Source organism: Cygnus atratus, chromosome 3 (assembly GCF_013377495.2).
Source record: "Cygnus atratus isolate AKBS03 ecotype Queensland, Australia chromosome 3, CAtr_DNAZoo_HiC_assembly, whole genome shotgun sequence".
Taxonomy (NCBI): domain Eukaryota; kingdom Metazoa; phylum Chordata; class Aves; order Anseriformes; family Anatidae; genus Cygnus; species Cygnus atratus.
Genome location: NC_066364.1, coordinates 16,071,770 through 16,090,832, shown reverse-complemented (window position 1 = coordinate 16,090,832; position 19,063 = coordinate 16,071,770). Strand labels below are relative to the sequence as shown.

Here is a 19,063-nt window from a genome sequence, read left to right as displayed (position 1 = left end):
AGAGTGAAAAGCCGTTTTGCGGAGCTGGCAAATGTCTCAGCTTTGTGATCTGCTGCCAGAGCACCCTGCCTCAGCATTCCTGGAAAGTCCCAGCTGACAGGAAGCTGGAAGGAAAAAAAAAAAAATGAGTGCAACCAAATTTCAAAACATTTAACTTCACTGTGTCGAGAGTTCTGGCACGTTCTGACCGAATGTTAACCTTACTTTTAAGAGCATTGCCTGAGCTCCTAACAGGGATTGGGAGAATAAACTTGTATCCGTAAGATTGTGGGAAAGCACATGTTAAAAATCAAAGGCTCTGCTGCTGGGCGCTGATGGAAGACACCGCACTAGACAGAAAACTGGTTGGCTCTTGTATGTTCTCATCTTTAGCATTTGAGATCCTCCAATTTCTGTTATGAAACGAGGTGAGGAAGATTTTTAGTGGCTTCTGGAAAACTGAGTGTTTTTGATACAGGGTTGAAAGATGAGAAATGAATTCCAGTTCTGGATAAAAGATTTTATGACCCTAAGCAAAAAATATCTGTGTATTAAAATGGAGGCAATGTTTATTGCTTGGACCAAACGTCTTACTTCTAGTAGCGTAGCTGTGGTGAGCTTCCTACCTGACAGCCTCTTTCTCCCCCGTGCCCTGTACCGATGTGCTTCATGAGCCAGCTGGGCGGGTGACCCACCTGCCTGTCCCTTGCAATTCCTCCCGTGGGTTCAGGGGTTCTCCCTCCTTGAACAAAAACTCGTCGCTGGAGGACCTTTGGGTGGGTGGCGGCGGGATCATCCAGTGTTCTTCTGCGTAAGTCAAAAAAAAATCTTCTGTTTGTTTTTAAAAGGTCCTTCCTGTTGCTTCTGAAGAGCTGGAGGGCGAAAGGTAAGAGCTGTGCCACTTCAGCCTCATCAGGTTCTGTCCCTGTAACTGTGCTGTGGCTGATGTTTTGTCCTATCAATGACAGCTCCAACCTGAAGAGAGGAGCTTATATTGGTGAAGAGGACTTCATCGCTAGTCCTAATAAGATGGCCAGAATAGAAGAACCAAAAAGAGGTATTGCTTTCTCCTTTGAAGACTGGATTGTTGCAGTACTTGTCTGTCTGGATAGGGAGATGGATCCGAGGTTAAGGAGTTGGTTTTAATTTAGTTGGGAATATATTTTAGCCAGATGTTCTGCCCCTGGATAGTAATTGAAAGTACATGTGCCAGGATGTAGTTCAGCTCCACAAATCCTTCTGCCATGTCAGGATTTATTATTTTTTCTACCAGCTTAGACATGGACTGCCTGTTAACTTGTTATAAGGAAAGAGATGCAGAGGAGCTGAAGAGTTTACCGGTCTCCTTGGTGGATTAGGGGAGAGAATTCATCAGATAATCCAGTACAAAATACTCTGGGAATCCTCTGTAAGACTTGGAGTGTTCCCGTGCCAAGGACTGGTTCTGGGTGTAACACTGTTGCACCTTTCATGGGGCTGGGAAACAGGCTGTTCACCACCAAGAACCAAATCGAGCGAGTATTCTGCTTATTTAAACCTGTTATCAACTTCTGCACTTTGCTGTGGGATTGGACATTGCTGTGGGCTTGTGGAGGAAGATGAGATCCCTTTTGGAGGTGGTGTTGAGGTTTATCTGCCTGATTACAGCTGTGTGTGGAAGGACAATGACAAAGTTTAAAGGATTAAAAGGCGGGGATTACAATTCTGATGTGGCGAAGGTTAAAGTTCCCAGGTTTGATGCGAACGGGGCTACTTGTGTAGTCTGTGTAAACTCATCGGAACAATGGATTTTACAAAAGGGAACGAGGCCCCTTTGTTTCTCTTGCTGCTGTATGCCATAAAACAAGACCCGTGGGATTATCTGTCCTTTGGCTGCTGTAACGTCCTACCTGTGCTCTTACTGAGCGTGTGCTGCCTTTAAACCTTGCAGTCCTTTTTTTCGAACCTTCCTTTAGCAGAGGAAATCCAAGGTGTTGTGCTGTCCCAAGCTCACCTTGGTCAGCTTAGGCCAGTAATTGCGCTGTGTTGCAGGCGTGTAGCTAATGAAGCCTTGTATCCGATCCGGGCTGGAATACCTAGTCCTTAGAAGATGGATTAAAGCCGGCGAAGACGTCCAAGTCCTGGCTTTTCAGCTGTTCAGGCCTACTCCTCAGCCTTAATGCGGTTTTTGATGAGGCTGATGTTATGCACGCTGACTCTGCTAGCTTGAGAACGCTCGGGGGTGCTTGATAATTGGGTTTCTTCTTCTTTGGTTCCCCTCCTAGCAGGAAACTGAGCCCGCAGTGAGCTGAGGTGGTACGGGTGTTGCTGACGCATGGCAAGGAGAAGGAAGACAGATGAGACAGCACAGGAGGAGTGGGGAGCAGACAAATAAATTAGTTAAAAAGGAAGAGGTGGCCAGGCTGGCTTCGCCTACTGTGACAGCATCCATCAAATTCTTGTGTTGTGCAAGATGCTGTGGACTTCACGCAGTCTTCAATGTATGGTGAATGTACATGTCTGCATCTCTTCAGGGCATCCTTGTGTATTACTCCATACTTTGCCACAGTCGTATACAGGCCTTTAAGGAGCAGTTACGCAGCTAATTCCTCTCTGATTTGTTTTTCAGTGTTGCTGTACGTCCGAAAAGAGTCGGAAGAAGTCTTCGATGCACTTATGTTAAAGACCCCGTCTCTGAAAGGCCTAATGGAAGCTGTAAGTAATAAGGCTGTTTCCTAGTCCTTGCCCCCGGTTTGGGGAAAAAAATGTGTAGTTCCTGGCTGTGCAGTTGTCGTGCACCAAACAATCATAGGAATGCTGATCCCAGTTTGTGTCCTCGTATTCCTGCTGCTTTGGGATCAAAAGCAGAAGGCTGATGCACTTTTAGTAAAGGGAAAAGGAATGTGAATAACACTTCAGTTCATTGTTGAAGGGGCTTGTGGAAGCTTCCCTTTTAAGTGACTTATTCCACACACTTAAGGTCCGAGTGGAAGAAGGTGTTTCTTAGCCTTCCTGAAAATCCAGGCTTGTCTTTTTTGAGTTAGTCCCAAAATGATAGGTGCTGCTGGAAAGGTATAGATTTCTGGGCATGCTTGTTGTACGGGTTGTGTTTGGCCACGTGGCAGAAGCAGCTTTGAGGGTCTTTTCCTGGTTGAGTCAAAAAATGGTCACTGGACTCCACTTACAATGTCCAAATGTCTCAAAATCAGAGAGGATACTTCCGTTAGGAAATGGAGTGATTTCTGGAATGGGTTCAATGGCTTGGGTTATTTCGGCCTTGGAAGCCTTGTTTGGGGGCCACCCCTCCCCCTTCACAACCCGCTAGCAAAGAGCTCTTTGAGTCCCAGCTTCTGAGTGTGCTTGAACAGTTTTTTATGTATCTGTGCACACAAGCATGAAATTTATTCCCTGGTGCGTGACTTCCAAAACAGCCTTCCACCACCCCTGCTGCTGCCGTGCTGCAGAGGAGATTTGGAGCTTAACCCTGAGGAACGGCGTGATGCTTGGCACAGGCTCAACGCTGACTGTTTCTGCCTGTCTTTCCTGTGACTAGCGCCTTGTCGAGGCGCAGAGGACAGGTGTTTTGTGGCTGCACGGCCAGGTGCTGCCATGAGATTTGGGACCTGGAGATGGGTCTGTAGCCTGAGTCTGTCCTCCCTGTGGGGCTTTGGGTTGTGAAGTTCTTGGGCTGTTCTCCCCTGTGAACCTGGGTGAGGAGCTAGAGGCGGAAGAGGAATTTAGCTGATGTGTAGTTGCTGGGAGCGGCTCCAGCAGCGGTGGGCTCTTGGTGCTGGGGCACCCGAGCTTTGTCAGCACAGGCAGGCTGGATGTGGGGGCCAACAGGTAGCGGGCGAGGAGGCTGGGAAGCCCTCCCTTACCCCATTATCCTGCACTGAAGCTGCACCTTTATTGTTTCACTTGGACTCCTTAAAACAAGGAATCAAAAGCTCACAAATGCAGGCTGGAGAACCCACCCTGTGCTTTTGTGTCGTGTCCCTGCTGGTTTGGTGCTCGCTGTCAGTGCAATAGAGCGATTTGCCTGGGTAAATCAGACTTGGGATACTGGCCGTGTGACTTTTATGGCAGTCTGTATGATGAAATGCCATGCTTAGAGGCTGTGGCTCCACGTGGAGAACCCTCTGATGGGTAAGGGAGACATTTATGATCAGCTTATGTCTTTAACAGCAGAGTTCTTTGCTCTTTTGCTGTTTTTCCCCCTCTATCAGCCACCGTGATGACTAGTTTTCACCTGACCCCTCTGGCACTGAATTTAAAAATGGTTTTCAATATGCTGAAGACATCCCAGAGAGGATGCTGAGTGTTTGTTTCCTGTTTCTTTCTCTGTGTGGGCTTTTTGTTGGGTGGGCGGGGGGTTGCCTGATGAGAAGTCAGTGGCCGGCCTTAGAACATTTACATTTTTCACAGTGAAGTTGGCAAACTGCAGAGGAGGGGTTCTCATCTCCGGGCTTATCCTTGTACTCCGGATTTGGTATTGCCCTGAAAGGGCAGAGCAGCTGTCTTGATCTGCAGACCTTTTACTGTTCCTTTCTGTACAACAGTAAGTGGGAGACAGCACTAGCAGTCTCCTTGCTTTACAGAGGCTTTCTTCCTTTTGTTTCAGATATCTGACAAGTACGATGTTCCTTTTGATAAAATAGGGAAGATCTTCAAAAAGTGTAAAAAAGGGTGAGTATGTATCCATGCTGCAACTCTGAGGATACGGCACCTTTTTCCAAACCTGTAGGCAAATCTGCTTTAAATGCCTCTATGGACTGCTCATATGCAAATGCCGTAGCACAGAATCATTAAGGTTGGAAAAGCCCTCCAAGGTCATCTGGTCCAACCGTCCCCCTACCACCAATGTCACCACTAAACCACGTCCCCAAGCACCACGTCCCCAAGCACCACGTCCAACCTCTCCTTGAACACCCCCAGGGACGGGGACTCCACCGCCTCCCTGGGCAACCCGTCCCGATGCCTGACTGCTCCTTCTGAGGAGAAATGTCTCCTCATGTCCAACCTGAACCTCCCCTGGTGCAACTTGAGGCCGTTCCCTCTAGTCCTATCACTGGCGATCTGCGAGAAGAGGCCGACCCCCAGCTCCCCACAGCTTCCTTTCAGGTAGCTTGCAGAGAGCAATGAGGTCTCCCCTGAGCTTCCTCTTTCCCAGACTAAACACCCCCAGCTCCCTCAGCCGCTGCTGACAGGACTTGTGTCCCAGGCCCTTCACCAGCTTCGTAGCCCTGCTCTGGACACGCTCCAGGGCCTCGATGCCCTTGTGGTGAGGGGCCCAAAGCTGAACACAGCGTGTGTGCGCACCGCGTACTGATCCTGTTCCAGTGCAGCTCATGGAGCAAAAGACCGGAAGGGTCCCACAGAAATAAGCACTCTGACTTCTCCTACAAAACCAGGTCATTGGACTTCTCTGATCTAATTGCCGTTTGAATCAGAGTTGATCGTGCCAGAGGAAGAAGAGCTCAGTCTGTGTAAAGGCTCCCAGTGACGAGGAACCTACTTCAAGCCCTGTTACGTGGTTTCAGTGGCTAACTGTGCTCAGGGTGTCTACATTTGGCTGCGGTTACTAAACCCGCTTGTCTTTCTGTGCGCTACATTGAAAAGAACTTGACTGGCAGAATACCTGCTCCCCGCAAAGGCCTCACTCCTTTTATTTTGTAACATATTTGAGCTCATGAAGGCGCCTTTATTTTTCCTTTTAATCTTTCAGTAATTTTTTTGGTTCTTCTCTACAGTCACTTCAGTTTCTTAGCCTCTTTCCCCAAGTCCCTCTGGTCAGAAAAATAAGTCCTTTTATCACCTTTGGAATGTGGTTTCAAGAGTTGTGCTTTCATAGCAGAATTACTGCCCCAGAATAACTGCAAAAGTTATGAATTGGTGGTGGCTAAAGCGCTGGTAAGGACAGTTTTGTGAAGGACAGTTGTGTGTATTTGCGTGCGCACAAATACTCAGTTATTGACCGTCCTGACAAACGAAAAATGCCCAGGCATCAGCACTTTCTCCGTTGTGAGCTCCGCAGGGCTTTGTGCTGAGTCTTTCCAGCTGTCAGAGCAGCTCAGAGCCCCAAGGTTGCTCAAGTGTCTGCAGCATCCGAAGGGATTTCTGCCAGTTCTGAGGTCTCTTCCCTCCCTGGTTCAGGAGCTAGAGTTACCGCTTGCTTTCAGACCGTTCAAGGGGGGCTGCAGCCCTTGGCGACAGCTTTGGGTAAGAACAGCTAGATCCCCGGTAGGAAGCGCTGAGGGAGGGACGGATGGGCAGGAACCTCGGGTTACCTCCGGGCAGTCCCAGCTCTCTGAGATTTGAGTGTGCCTTTGCTGCCTTTGGCACGTGGAGCTCTAACATTTCCCTGCCTTACTTTTGTTTTTCCAGAATTCTGGTCAACATGGACGACAACATCGTGAAACACTATTCTAATGAAGATACCTTCCAGCTGCAGATCGAAGAAGTCGGGGGATCTTACAAGCTCACTCTCACCGAGATCTAAGATCGCTGATCCCCTGTGGATTTTAAACAAAGGTCTCGAGTGAACATTTTCCCATAATTTGGTGTGTTGGGTAAAACGCTAGTCACCTTCTCCAGGAGCAAGCCAGGTGTCGGCTCGTTCTGGGGATCAGAGTAGTGGTTTTGCTTAACACCTTTGTGTTTCTGTCCTTTCCGGAGAAGGTGGTAACGCTCATGGCCTTATTTGCACTTGAAATGAGCGAGCAAAGACCAGCAATTAAATAGAGAGCATGTATAAAACACTAGTAACTACGGGAGGGGAAAAAACCCTTGGAAGGTGGCCTTTTAGAGCGGTGATATCTTATTTATCTCTTCAGTACCCACGTGTGAGCCTGTTCTCAGCTAATAGCGTTGTGTCGGACTGTTTTCTGTTAGGTAGAGCTGCGGAACTACTACTTGACACTAGGAGGAATTGCGGCAGGTCGGAGAAAAGTCTTTGTGATGTTTACTCGTTAACAGGGCAGGTTGTTGAGATCACTTGTGTCGTTGGGGGGGGGGGGGGACGGGACGTAAAAACTGCCTTGCTTATGAAGAACTCGCCTTAGTAACTGTGTGAACTCTCATCAGATGAAGCTATATTGTATATAAGTGCAATATATTTTTGAAGGTTTGTAAATGTGTACATACGAGTGATATATATATATAATATATATAAAATATGGTGTTCGTGTACATACCGCGAATATACGCAATGAAGCCCATCGAAAAGGATGCCGTATGCGGGGGAAGCAGGCATTTAACGTAGCTATTTAAAAACGGACAAACCCTTAACCCGCGCCGAAGGTGCGCACGCGTTTGGACGTTGGCAGAACGCCCCCAGAGCTCCTCCTTCAGCACGCGTCTTCCTCCGTGGAGGGAAAGGTACCGGCGCTCTCCTAAACCCCGAAGCCTCCTGGAGGGTGTGGCTTGGTCTGCAGCAGCGCGCTTAAAGCTCCCCCAGACCTTCCCTGAGCCTGGCGGTGAACGTTTACCCCAACGGCAGCTCAGGCAGGATGAACCCACGGGGGAGAGGCGGGTTGCAAGGATGTCGAGAGCTGGAAGCGAGGCTTGTGGCCCGGGAAAGCTGCCTCCTGCTGCGGCAGGCGGGGTGGTATTTGGGGAGTTGGGGGCTGAACGTTCCTGGCGCGCATCAAAAGGGGGGGGGAGACCAAGCGAGGGCAGCTGGTAGCACGAGCCCTGAGCCCAGATGGCAGCAGGGAGAGTCAGAAACCTCCCCAAGCTGCTGTTGTGCCCCATTTGTGCTTATGAAGGCAAGGGAAGGCGCCCTCTGATTAGGCTCTAGGGCAAAAACCTGCGTTATCGGGTGGCATGTGAGCAGGGAAGGGCGAGCGCTGCGTCGATTCCCCTCTGTTTTCGGTAGCGATCTGGATTCACGATCGGTTTGTCGTGTTTTCAGGCAGAGCAGAGCTGGGAAGAGCTGCACGCGGTTCGCCTAGGGCGGGGAGGTTGCTCTGGCTAGGATGGAGACGTAGGATGTAGGGCTCTACCCAGCGGTACCGATGCCGCTTCGTTGACGCTCGGTTAGGATTTGCTGCTGGGGGCAGGGAGGCCAAATGCCACGCCGAGTTTTGTAAACGGGAGTAGAGCCCGCAGGAAACAGGAGACCCGCCTTTTGCCCTACTTGGCACCGAGAAAGCCCCAGCTGGAGCCTCGTGCCCTGCTTTGAGCCTGGCCCTCCCCGGCGAGCGCCGTCCCACTGGAGGGGCTCGGGGCTCGTGCCCCACGAGGAAGGACCGGGGCACGGAGCTCGGGGTGAGCTCCCCCGGGGAGGGCTGAGGAGCCAAGTCCGAAACGTGTCGAAGCGTTCTGCCAGTCCGGTGCGAACAGAGCGCCAGGTAGTGGGCTTAAATTGCAGAAATTCAGGTTTACACATTCAGAAGGTTGTTTAGGTTTTTTGTTTTTGTTTTTCCTAGCGACAGGAACAGGTCGGCCTGGGAGGCTGTGGTGTTTGGCAGCGGGGGTCTGCAGAGCTGGGCCAGGGCTCGTTGGTCGTGGCCTTGTGCTGAGCCCAGGTGGCCGCCTGAAATCCCTCCCCACCATATTTTATTTTATTTTTTTTTATTATTATTGTTTTATGACTTAGCGAGACATGAGTATTTTGGGGTTTGTGTTCGGGATCCTGAGCCGGGTCCTACACCGGGCGCCGCGTCCTCTCCTCCTCCTCGCGCGGTGCCAGGAGCCGAGCCAGCGCCGTGGGGTGACGGCCACCACGTCCAGCACGAGGACGGAGCCCAGGGGTCCGTGAGCCGCAGGAGAGCAGCACGGCGCCGTGACACCGCAGACAACCGCCGCGACCCCGCGGACAGCCGCCGTCCCCTGCGAGCACTCGGACTTGCGTCGGACCTGCCCTTTGGGCTTCCCCTCACCTTCCGGGGAATCGAGTTACTATGGCAAGGGAACTTTTTTAAACTTGGTATATAGATACGGAATATATATATATATATATTTACACGTTTTTGTCGAAAATGGAAGTTTTGTGGCAGAACCTCAGGCTGGGGGCAGGGCGGTAGCCGTAGCCTGCGCAGCGGTAGGGCGGTAGTTCCCCGCTGATAACCCACGCCTGCGAACCCAGGCCTGCCGCTTTGTTTTCCCCCGGGGACAAGGGGCTTAGGACGGTAGCAGCGCTGTCGTGCATCGTGGCGTTTTGTGGGTCCTCCTGCTGTGTTTTGTAACCCCAAGTGTGTTTCACACCGAGCTATTAAATTTTATATGGTCATTTCTAACGCGGAGCCCTTCCTTCAGTGGGGCGGGGAGGAGGGGGTGGGGTGCCCGGGGGGCTGTGCAGAGCTCCGTAGGGCTGTGGGGGCAGCGCCCCAGGCCCTTCCCATTCCCACCGGCGGGTTTTTGGGGTGCCCCACCCCCGCTGTCCCCAAAACGCCCCCAGTTTGGGGCGCCCCCCCCCCCCCCCACACACACACACAGCCCGCTGCCCACATGCGGCGCGGCACGCAGCGGGAGGGGGAGGCCGCCGGGCCACGCCCTCGGCCACGCCCCTCCCCTGGCCCCGCCCCCTCCGACTCGGCCCCGCCCCCGACCTTTCCCCCAGTTTCCAGCGCCTCGCCCCGCCCCCTCCCCTCCTCGCCTCCTCCTTCCCCCCCACCCCCACCCCTCCCACGCGGCGCCCCCCCCGCCGGCAGCCCCGCGGCACGCCGCGATCACGCCGCCCGCCGCTCCCGATTGGCCGAGCGCGGGCCGCGCCGCGCGCTGATTGGCGGAGGGCCGCTCCCCGGCTGGGCGCCGGCCCCGCGGGCGGGGCGGGGCAGGGGAGGGGAGGGGAGGGGGCGGGGGCTCCGCGCCGCGCCGTGCCGCCAGCCCGCTCACACCGCCGCCGCCCGCGGTGCCCGCGCCATGCACGGCTCGCCCGGCCCGGGGATGGGCGATGCGGCCGCGGTGAGCGCCGGCACCGGCCGGGGGGTGCTGAGGGAGGGGAGAGGGCGGGCGCTATGCTTGATCCCGGGGGGGGGGCAGCGCGGGGCCGCGGCGGGCACGTGCTCGGCGGTGAGGGGACCGTTAGGCGGGGGCGGGGACCTGGGGGGGTAGCGGGACCCTGGGGGGATGTGGGGACCTGAGGGGGTGTGGGGACCTGAGGGGAGATCGGGACCCGAGGGGGTATGGGGACCCTGAGGGGCTGGGGTCGGGACCCTGAGGGGATACCGGGACCCTGAGGGGCTGGGTCGTTATCCTGAGGGGATATCGCGACCCTGAGGGGCTGGGATCGGGACCCCGAGGGGATATCGGGATCCTGAGAGGATATCGCGGTCCTGAGGGGCTGGGGTCGTTATCCTGAGGGGATATCGGGGCCCGGAGGGGCTGGGGTCGTTATCCTGAGGCGATATCGGGACCCGGAGGGGGGCTGAGGGGTGGTCGTCGGGGCCGTTGCCCTGAGGGGCGGCGGGCGGTTGGGGCGCTGAGGGGCGGTTAGGGCCGTTACCCTGAGGGGGCTGGGGGCGGCTGGGGCCGGCACCCTGAGGGGAGCGGTCTCTGGGGCCGGCACCCTGAGGGGCGAGGAGCCTGTGGGACCCCGGGGGTGCCCCCCCGGCCCCTCCCGGTGCCGCCGCCTCGCCGCGGGGCGGAGGAAGCGTCGGCGCCGCGGGGAGCAGCCCCCGCTTCCTGCGGGGGGCCCGGCGCTGCGGCAGCGGCGGGGTGAGGCGAGGACAGGCGGCCAGGCGTGGTGCTGAGCCGCTTCCCTGGCAGCGGGCAGGGCCTGGCCTCGGGAAGCCCTTTTTTTTTTTTTTTTTTTTTTTTTTTTTCTTGAAGCAGGGGAATATTTTGTCGCGTTTCTGCAGGGAAAGCCGTTCTCCTGAAATGTCGGCTAAAAAAAAAAAATAAAATAAAATAATAAATGTGCTGGCTTGGTTTTGCCTGCAGCCGAGCTTTGACAAACGCTCGCAGGCTTTCTGGCTCCCCGGTGCCGAGCCTCACGTGGTGTGGCACCTATTTGACAGGTGATCTGGGCTTGCACGCTGCATCGGTGCTTGCCCTCGTTCCAGTTTTCGTTACTTTCAGTGGAGATTTTAAATTTCTTTTTCTGAGCAGCTAACCCCTTGGCTTCCTAATTTGGAGTGCTTTAACCCCTTCCTGTCCCTAGCCTTCACGCCTCTGCACTGGGTACCTCATGTTTTAGGTGAAAGTCCTCTGAGAGTGGCACGCTCCTGTTTCAGATCCATTTTGTTGGAAACAGTTGTGTCTCTGTAGTGGCAACAGTGTCACACACGCATCTGTATACCTGTGACACCGCTGAGCTTGTTACTTGAGTCAGTAACAAAGCTGGTGGCCTCCAGTCCCAAAGTGATGTCACCCAAGGAGCAGAATTCCCTGTCGGGTTTGAGGCTGTGATAACAAGGTTCTTGGTTTTTAATTAAAAGCCTTTTCCTGCAGTATATCAGCGCTGCGTAGCAGCATGGGGCTTGAATTTCACCCTGCACTGCTGAATCCCAGCCTTTATGAAGTCCCAGAGCTTTATGAAGTTGGGGTGCCCTTTCGCAGGAGAGTCGCGTGCTGCCTTGTATGCGTGCACGCACGTGTCTTCTGTGATGCTCGTGTTCGGAAACAAACCAATCCGATTAGGTTTGTCTTCACGGTACTCAGTGCATTTTGGGATATCGAGCCCCTGTGCAGCACCACACATTTTTTCAAGTGCAATACCAACGAGTCCCACTGCGCTTCGAAGGCTATTTTCTTTCCTTCCCTCCACCCCAGTTTTCCTATTGGTAAAAATAAGATTAAAGTGTCTTTGCAAAGGGTGGTACCCCGAGCCAGAGATCAGACCTCAGAGCATCTTACCGCCAGCCTGGAAGCTACGTTCTCAATGAGGCAGGAACGAGATTAGTGCTAAATACCAGCAGTCTTTGGGGTCTGGGAGACAGCCCTGTCTAAACAAGGTTGGAAGTAGAATTCTTCTCTTTTTTGCTTGTGTGCAAGCAAGGGCTGTGTTTATTCAGAGCGGTGTCGTCCAGGAAAGTAGCTCTGGAAACCCGAGCTGCATGTCACACACATCAATTCCTTTCCTGCAAGTCATTTATTTTTATTTTTTTAAAGAAGAGTAAGGGGGTGGGGAGGCGAGCTGGCAGGGGGAGGGGAAGAGTTGAGCTGCCTGGTAAAAGTCTTGCCGCAGGCCTGGGATCCGTTTCAGATGACCTTCACGGCGAGCAGACAGCGTGTGGGTGGTGTCAGCTTTGTCTCCGGACGTGTCCTAACAGCCGGTAATCCGATTGCGTTTAGGTTGACATTGTGGACATCTACGAGTCCATCCGAGAACGGCAGCGCCACGACAGCGAGAGGTCTTCCAGCGGCACCTTGGAGCAGAATGACATCGAAGCTGTCGAAGCACTTGTTTGCATGAGCTCCTGGGGGCAAAGATCGCAGAAGGGTGACCTGTTAAAGATAAGACCCCTTACGCCCTTCTCGGATTCTGGCGATTTCACAATGCACGCCGAGGCTACTTCTGAATTACCCAAGGATTATTTATCTACACTGGTAAGAAAAACGTGACTGCAGAATAAGCGTGTGATGTCTGGAGCTTACATCCCTGTGATGTTTTAACTTGGCTGGAGAGATGCTCACCTCGCTTACGTGTCCCTGCAGGGAATAGCCACAGCGTGGCCGGTGCTGTGTGTGTATACATGGAATAGTGAGGGGGGGCCTTGCTGAGCTTGGGGCTTTCTGCTGTCTCTGGGTAGCAAATGTCGGGATGCGGGAAGGCAGTTTGGGTGCTGGCTGGAGGTTTCGCAGGACCCCAGAGCACTGAGGTGGGCAGGGACCTGAGGAGGCCCCGGCCCAGCCCCTGCTCCAGCAGGGCCGCCCAGAGCAGGGTGCCCAGCACCACGTCCAGGCGGCTTCTGAGGAGACCCCACCGCCTCTCTGGGCAGCCTGGGGCAGGGCCCCGGCACCCGCACGGTGGAAAAATCGCTTCCTGCCTCTTGGAGACTTCTGAGTAAGAAAGGCAGAACGAGCCGCGGTGATTCAGCGCTGACTTATCTGGAAGTGCTTTAGGAAAAAGGCTCCTGACGACATTTGGCTTCGCTCTGATTGCTGTGAGAGAAAGTACAGGTTACCATTATGAAACAGGGATTTTAATTAGTTTTATGCTATGTTTCTACATGTAGCCTGCTGTTCCTCCGGAGCATTGGCCTACTCTGGCTGACTAATGTCAGCTGAATCACTTTGTTGTTGTTGTTGCAATTTGTGTTGCAATAAACGTAGATAAAAAAAACAAAACAACAACAGCAGCAAAGGCAACCCTCTGTGCCACTGGGGTTTTAGAAGGCTAAGCCCTCTTTCAGCCAGTAGACTTTCAGTGTGCAGTTAGGTCGGAAGAAAGGAATAGTAGAAGAAAAAAGGCTGAGGTGGCACAGCAGCTGGCTGCTGGGCTGCTTCTCTCTGACTCCTGGCACTCAGTGTTGGAACTGTCTCTTGAGCAGCACAGGAGCCAGGCGTGGGCTGAGTTTTTGGTATTCAGGGAGGAAGGAGAGGTGGTGGCGGCAAGAGAGCCCAGAGAGAAAGGGGTAGGCGAGGGGGGAGAGCAGTTTGTGTGTGCTTATCCTACTGCCCTGCCAGCTGATGGGGGATCACTATTAAAAACTTGAGGTCTTGCTGGAAGGCAGCAGTTTAAATGGTACAGTATTGCCGTCACTGGTCAGTTCGCTGCGAACAGCAGAGTGCTCGTAGCCTCTTCAACCCGTACCTGTTGCTGAGGAGGAGAAACGAGAGGGTTTTCGTAAGGCAGCGAGTGGACATGGAACGCCTTAAACAGGCTTACAGTCTGCCTGATTGCATTCCTGTTATTAGTGTGCTTTTAAGCCTGTTCCCAATGGCCGTCAGGTAAAGCAACGCGTGCTTTAACTGGTTTCCCCAGGAAGCAGTTTCTGAGATTCTGGGGAGGGGGCTGAATTTTCTTTTCGCAGTAAAAACGGTAGAGAACCGTGCTATGAAGCTGCAGTGTTGTGTAACGGCGCTCTCTTTGTGCAGTGCATGACCCCGCCGCACAGCCCGGACTTCGTTGAGATGTCGGCCGCGATGCTCCTCTCCTCCCAAGTCACTTACTCCAAGCCGAGGACTGTCATGGCAAATACGGCCGCCTGCTCGCTCACCTCCACCACCGACGCGTCCCCCGTAAGCAAGCCGTCGGTTATAAGCGTGGAGAGTCGAGTGGCCGAGCCCTCTGCCCCGCAGCCGTGCCGGGCCATGGCCACGAGCGTGATCCGCCACACGGGCGACAGCTCTGCTTACCACCACCTTCCCGCCCCGCACGAGAAGACGCAGGCGGCGGCGGGCTGCGGCGCTTCCGCCGAGTGGTGCGGAGCAGCCGACCGAAGACATTCCAGACCGCCCCAGGACGCGTGCGCCGCTGCTGATGTCATCACCAAAACCTCGCCGGCGCATCGACCCCGTGCGCGTGACTGCGGCGATCCCGCGACCAATAAAGGGCAGCTTCCAGCCCGCCCCGCTTCGCCGCAGCCCCACGTACCGAAGAACTGTGACAGTGACTTGCAAAAAAGAGCCGCCCCGGTGACGCCCGCCCCCGTGTCGAGCCCCCAGGTTCTGTGCCAGATCTCCGTCCCCCTGAGTAGGCAAAGCAGCATGATTAACGCCTACGTCAAGCCTCCTGCTCCAGCGGCCTCGACTCCGATGAAACCCATCTTACCGCAGACAGCCCCGCTTTCCCAGCCCCTGCTCATGGGACCTTCCGTGCCTCAGGGGACCGTCATGTTGGTTCTCCCGCAGACTGCTGTCACGCAGGCACCGCAGTGCCCGCAAGCAGTCGTGACTGTGGGGAGCACCAAGTTACTGCCCCTTGCTCCAGCCCCCGTGTTCATCGCTTCCGGGCAAAGCTGCACCCCCCAGGTGGACTTTTCTAGACGGAGGAATTACGTTTGCAACTTCCCGGGGTGCAAGAAAACCTATTTCAAGAGTTCCCACCTCAAAGCCCACCTCCGCACCCACACTGGTGCGTAACGGGGGATGGGCCCTGCCGTCGGGGTGCCGAAATGCACGGCTCCTCTGGGAGGGGTGGGAAAGGGAAGGGGCAGGTGATCAGGAATTTTGTGCTCCTCTGGGAGAAGAGAAGAATGTTCATTCTTCACGGGCGGGCAAAACAAGACAGACTTTGTTCGGAGGCCTCGGCTGACCCCGTAGCGTTAGCTGAATTTCACATGCGTTAGCTGGAGCGAAGCGTAGCCCGCTGCGTGCGTGTGTTTAGATTGGAGTGGATCTCTGCCATCTGGAGTAGGCCGAAGTGAATTGTGCAAGTTTTTGTTTTGAGCGTGGAGGGATCTCCGAAGTGTAGTACAGGTGGTTGGTCTTCATTTTGGTGAAGGGAAAGTAAAAGGGAAGAGAGAAAGTCAAATGCTGCGCGTTTTCCTAGAGCTTTGTCTAGGCTAAAGGGGTGGGCGTTAAGGTTTTGGGCTACCGTGCTGGGAAGCAGAGCTGCTGCAGGAATGTAGCTGTTTTCCCTTACTTTCAGAACTCCCTTTGTGTGAGTAAATGAAAGTTAATTACAGTTAATAAGAGCTAATTGGCTCTGTAACACCTGGTTAGCGTGGAGGCAGTATAAATGTGTTTTACTTATCCTTTTTCTAGCTCAGAGCTTCTGTTACAACTAACTTTTGAGCTTTTGGAAGGGACTGTTTTTGATGTTGAGGGACAAGGATAGCAGATCATTGGTATGGAACAGCTCATTTAAACATTTGTCTAGTTTTTTCCTTGCCTTACTTCCCCCACCCTCTGTGGTTTATTGGAAGGCAGCTTCCGTGGCAAGGCTTCCCAGTAGGTTGCCAGCTTGTCCGTACAGTTCCTCTGGGAAAAGAGCTTAAACTCTGCGTGGAGCCGATAATCCTTGTAAAGCAGAGCTCGGCTGGTTCAGCTGCTGGTTTGCGGGGAAGTGCTGCAGGCTGGTGAGTTAACCTGGTGCTGCGGGACAGCCACGGGCTGGCAGCACGTGTTTTCTGAGCCCGGAGCGTCGCTGATCCGCAGGGAAGCCAGCCCGCTGCACGGCACCAGTGGGCAGAGCAGCTTCAGCTTGCTCCTGCTTCAACCCACTCGTTCAGCTGCCATCACTCACCCAGTGCAGAGCCTCACCCCCTGCGATGAGGACAGAGCTGCTGCGGTGCATCCTTTCCGCTGGACTTCTTGTTCTGCTCCAAAGAGATGCCGTAAATCTGGGTCATGTGGTAGATGTTTATCCGGAGGCCTGTGGGGTGCGGGCGGTGGATCACGTTGGTTAGGACGGTTCCGATGTTAAGCAGGCGCCGAGGTGACGTTGAAAGCCTTCCTGGCTGCTTTCACTGCCTGGCAGACAGAGCTCCCGTCGGTGTCTGGGCGTGCAGGCATGTAGGCTGGCAGGTAGGGCTGGGCCGTTCCTCGGTACGCCGCGCGCATATGCGGAGCTGGAGCCCTTCGGTGGGCCTGGGAGGTTCGATTCCAGGTTTCTTCTTGCCCACAATATTTGCTGATGTCGTGTAGCGGTCACAGAGCTGTGGCCACGTAGGAGGGACAGGCTCAGAGGGATCTGCTTCTGGTTCAGTCGATCGATAACGTTGCTTTGTGAAGAATCGTTTTTCTTTAAGCTGGGGTTTTGGATAATTAAAAAAAAAAATAGGCTTGATTAAAGAACATTTGAATAGGTGTGAGGAAATAAGTAGAAACAGGACCGATGATTTTTTCCCTGAAACTGGGATTCAGCTTCTACTTCAGCAAATGGTGACTTCCTGCACGAGCAGTTCAGTGAAACAGATCAGATTTTGCGAGGTAGGCTATAACTTATAAGTTAGTTCTTCGATGAAATGGAGCTTATTGAAAATAAGTTGCGTTTCTTTTGTGTCCTGCAGGAGAAAAGCCTTTCAGCTGCAACTGGGAAGGCTGCGACAAGAAGTTTGCCCGCTCGGACGAACTGTCCCGCCACCGGCGAACTCACACGGGAGAGAAGAAGTTCGCGTGCCCCGTGTGCGAGCGTCGCTTCATGCGCAGCGACCACTTGACGAAGCACACCCGCCGCCACATGACCACGAAGAAGGTTCCCAGCTGGCAGACAGAGGTTGGCAAACTGAACAGAATCGCCACGGTGGAGAAACCGAAAAGCAGCAGCAGCAGCGCTCTCGGTATGCTCATCCCCGTGCCGTCATCTGTCTGCCAGGGCTAGCCTGAGAGAGCGCCGCCTCCACCAGCTTCCTGAAAATCGGGAAGGGCTCTGCTGGCTGCAAGAGAACTGACAGCGCAACCCTCCTCCCCCAGCGTGTCTGCGCACACTTCAGCTTCCTTCTTTTTAGGTCCTCGGTTAATAATGCTATGTGAGAAATCTGGCCTGTCCTTCCTCATCCCTTCCCTGTGTGTTGTTTTTTTCCATTTTGGGGCAAATGCAATCACCAGCACTTCAGGAAAGCAGAACTCTTTTTGAAATGATTTCGGCAATAGGTTAAAAAAGTCACTTGTAATGCTTGCTGTTAATATTCTGATGGACAGTGAAACAGGGTGATTTTTAATTTTTATACTAGTGTTTTCTATACCAAATGTATTTTGTATTTATTCATTTTGGTCTCGGTATGCAGGCAAATTACTCGACCTGCATTAGTAGGGGTGTGCAGGATGAGACCCAGGGCTTTGGAAACTATTTTTCAGGAAGCCTAAAGAAACGCATTCAGAGCATTTTGTAAACTCACAACGTTTGAGAACTCAGTGTTTGGGATTGTAACGCTTCGGGATCCCGATCCTGCAGTGGGCTGCTGCTGTTACACCCTCCTTGTGCAGGTGGCATTGGAGGTTTGAGATTTTGAGATCTGTGTGTGTCATTGTTTCAAAACACAACAGAATGATTGCAGAATAAAAGTCTCGAGGATTTCAACCTCAGCCAAGTCCATACCCTTTGTGAGTGGGGGACGCTGTGACTTTTGGTAAAGCTCGACGTGCTGGGCACTCCCGAGTCCACGCTCCACCTCAGCGAAGTTCGGAGGAGCCAGGCTGTTGCGATGGATCTGCTCCAGCGGATGCAGAAGCACGAATACAGTTGAGCAGCCTTGACGCTAAAAATGATCCTTGCGGTCCCACTAAACCAGCATATCAAAATCTACTGAAAAAAATGCAAAAAGGGCGAGATAACCTGTGAATAATTCGCTGGGTCTCCGGGGGTGGTGTTTTTTTTTTTTTGGAATACAGGAGAAATGAGAAACTAAGTTTTTTATGTATTGCGGATGCTTATGCACCTTATAGGAAACTGTTCCAGGCTTTCATTTACCTGTATCGAAGCACCAGAGGAAATACTAATCGTGTCTTAACTTAAAAAATAGCCACCGTGTCAACCCGATGATGCTCTCTATGTGGCCTTATACTTCCCCCCAGTACTTTGTATGAAATCACCCTTTTCTATTAAATGAAATACTCTCCCCGCTGAATGGATTTTCTTTTACGCTGGGTGTAAATGTGACCAGGGAGCGAAATCGCTGTTCTTACCCGTAAGCGTACGGCTAGAACGCGTGGCAGCGGGCTTCCAGCCTGCGCTGGGTGCGCTGGAGCTGTGTGCCTCGCCTTGAAAGCGCCCACACCCTGCTCTCGCCGCGCTGCGGTCCCTCTGGCTGGCGTACGTGCCGGGGAGCGTGTGCACGTGCAGGCCTGCTTTGTGCTCCACAGGGCTCGGCCGAAAACGCGCTCAGGCGCAGTGAGTGCCTGCAGCGTTACCCTTCGGGGGCAATGCCCCGTTTTCCACATTAGCGTGGTGAAGAAAGAGAGAATTCTGCTCTTTTTTGCTCTGAAGTTCGCTAGAACAAGAGGCTTGACTTTTAGATGCTGCTTTAGCATGCCTATAACGGGGGAGGACTGTCCTGTCTCGATCTGATAGCCAATTTTGTACTTCATGTGTGGCTTTTTTCTTTGTTTGCTTTTTTTTTCCCCCCAAAACCAACCATTTTTGGTGTCCGCCTGAGCAAGCTGGCTTGGGAACTCTCTCCGTAATTTAATAAAACGTTGTGTTAGGTTGTTGCATCATGGGGAGGACCTGATGGGCTGACAACACAAAATTTCCTGGCGGGTGTGGGAACGCAAACGCGGCTCTTCCCTCCTGTGGGCGGCTCTTTCTCCCGCGGACGTGCGTGGACGGGTGGCT

General features: G+C 53.4%; 2 protein-coding genes across 2 annotated transcripts in view; both read left to right on the top strand.

Moving 5' to 3' along the window:
* GRHL1 (grainyhead like transcription factor 1) overlaps positions 1-6,896 on the top strand; it is a 34,422-nt gene extending 27,526 nt beyond the window's left edge. The window contains exons 12-16 of the mRNA XM_035543079.2: positions 828-865; positions 948-1,036; positions 2,588-2,673; positions 4,580-4,644; positions 6,343-6,896. Of these exons, the coding sequence (XP_035398972.1) occupies positions 828-865; positions 948-1,036; positions 2,588-2,673; positions 4,580-4,644; positions 6,343-6,457 (393 nt within the window). The 3' untranslated portion in view covers positions 6,458-6,896. The remainder of the gene's footprint in view (positions 1-827; positions 866-947; positions 1,037-2,587; positions 2,674-4,579; positions 4,645-6,342) is intronic.
* A 2,855-nt stretch (positions 6,897-9,751) lies between these two features.
* Positions 9,752-18,356, top strand: KLF11 (KLF transcription factor 11). The gene is made up of 4 exons (XM_035543026.2): positions 9,752-9,864; positions 12,196-12,450; positions 13,942-14,920; positions 16,800-18,356. Exons 1-4 carry the CDS (start codon positions 9,823-9,825, stop codon positions 17,108-17,110), a joined length of 1,587 nt encoding a protein of 528 aa, XP_035398919.1. The 5' UTR covers positions 9,752-9,822; the 3' UTR covers positions 17,111-18,356.
* The last annotated feature ends 707 nt before the right edge of the window (positions 18,357-19,063 follow it).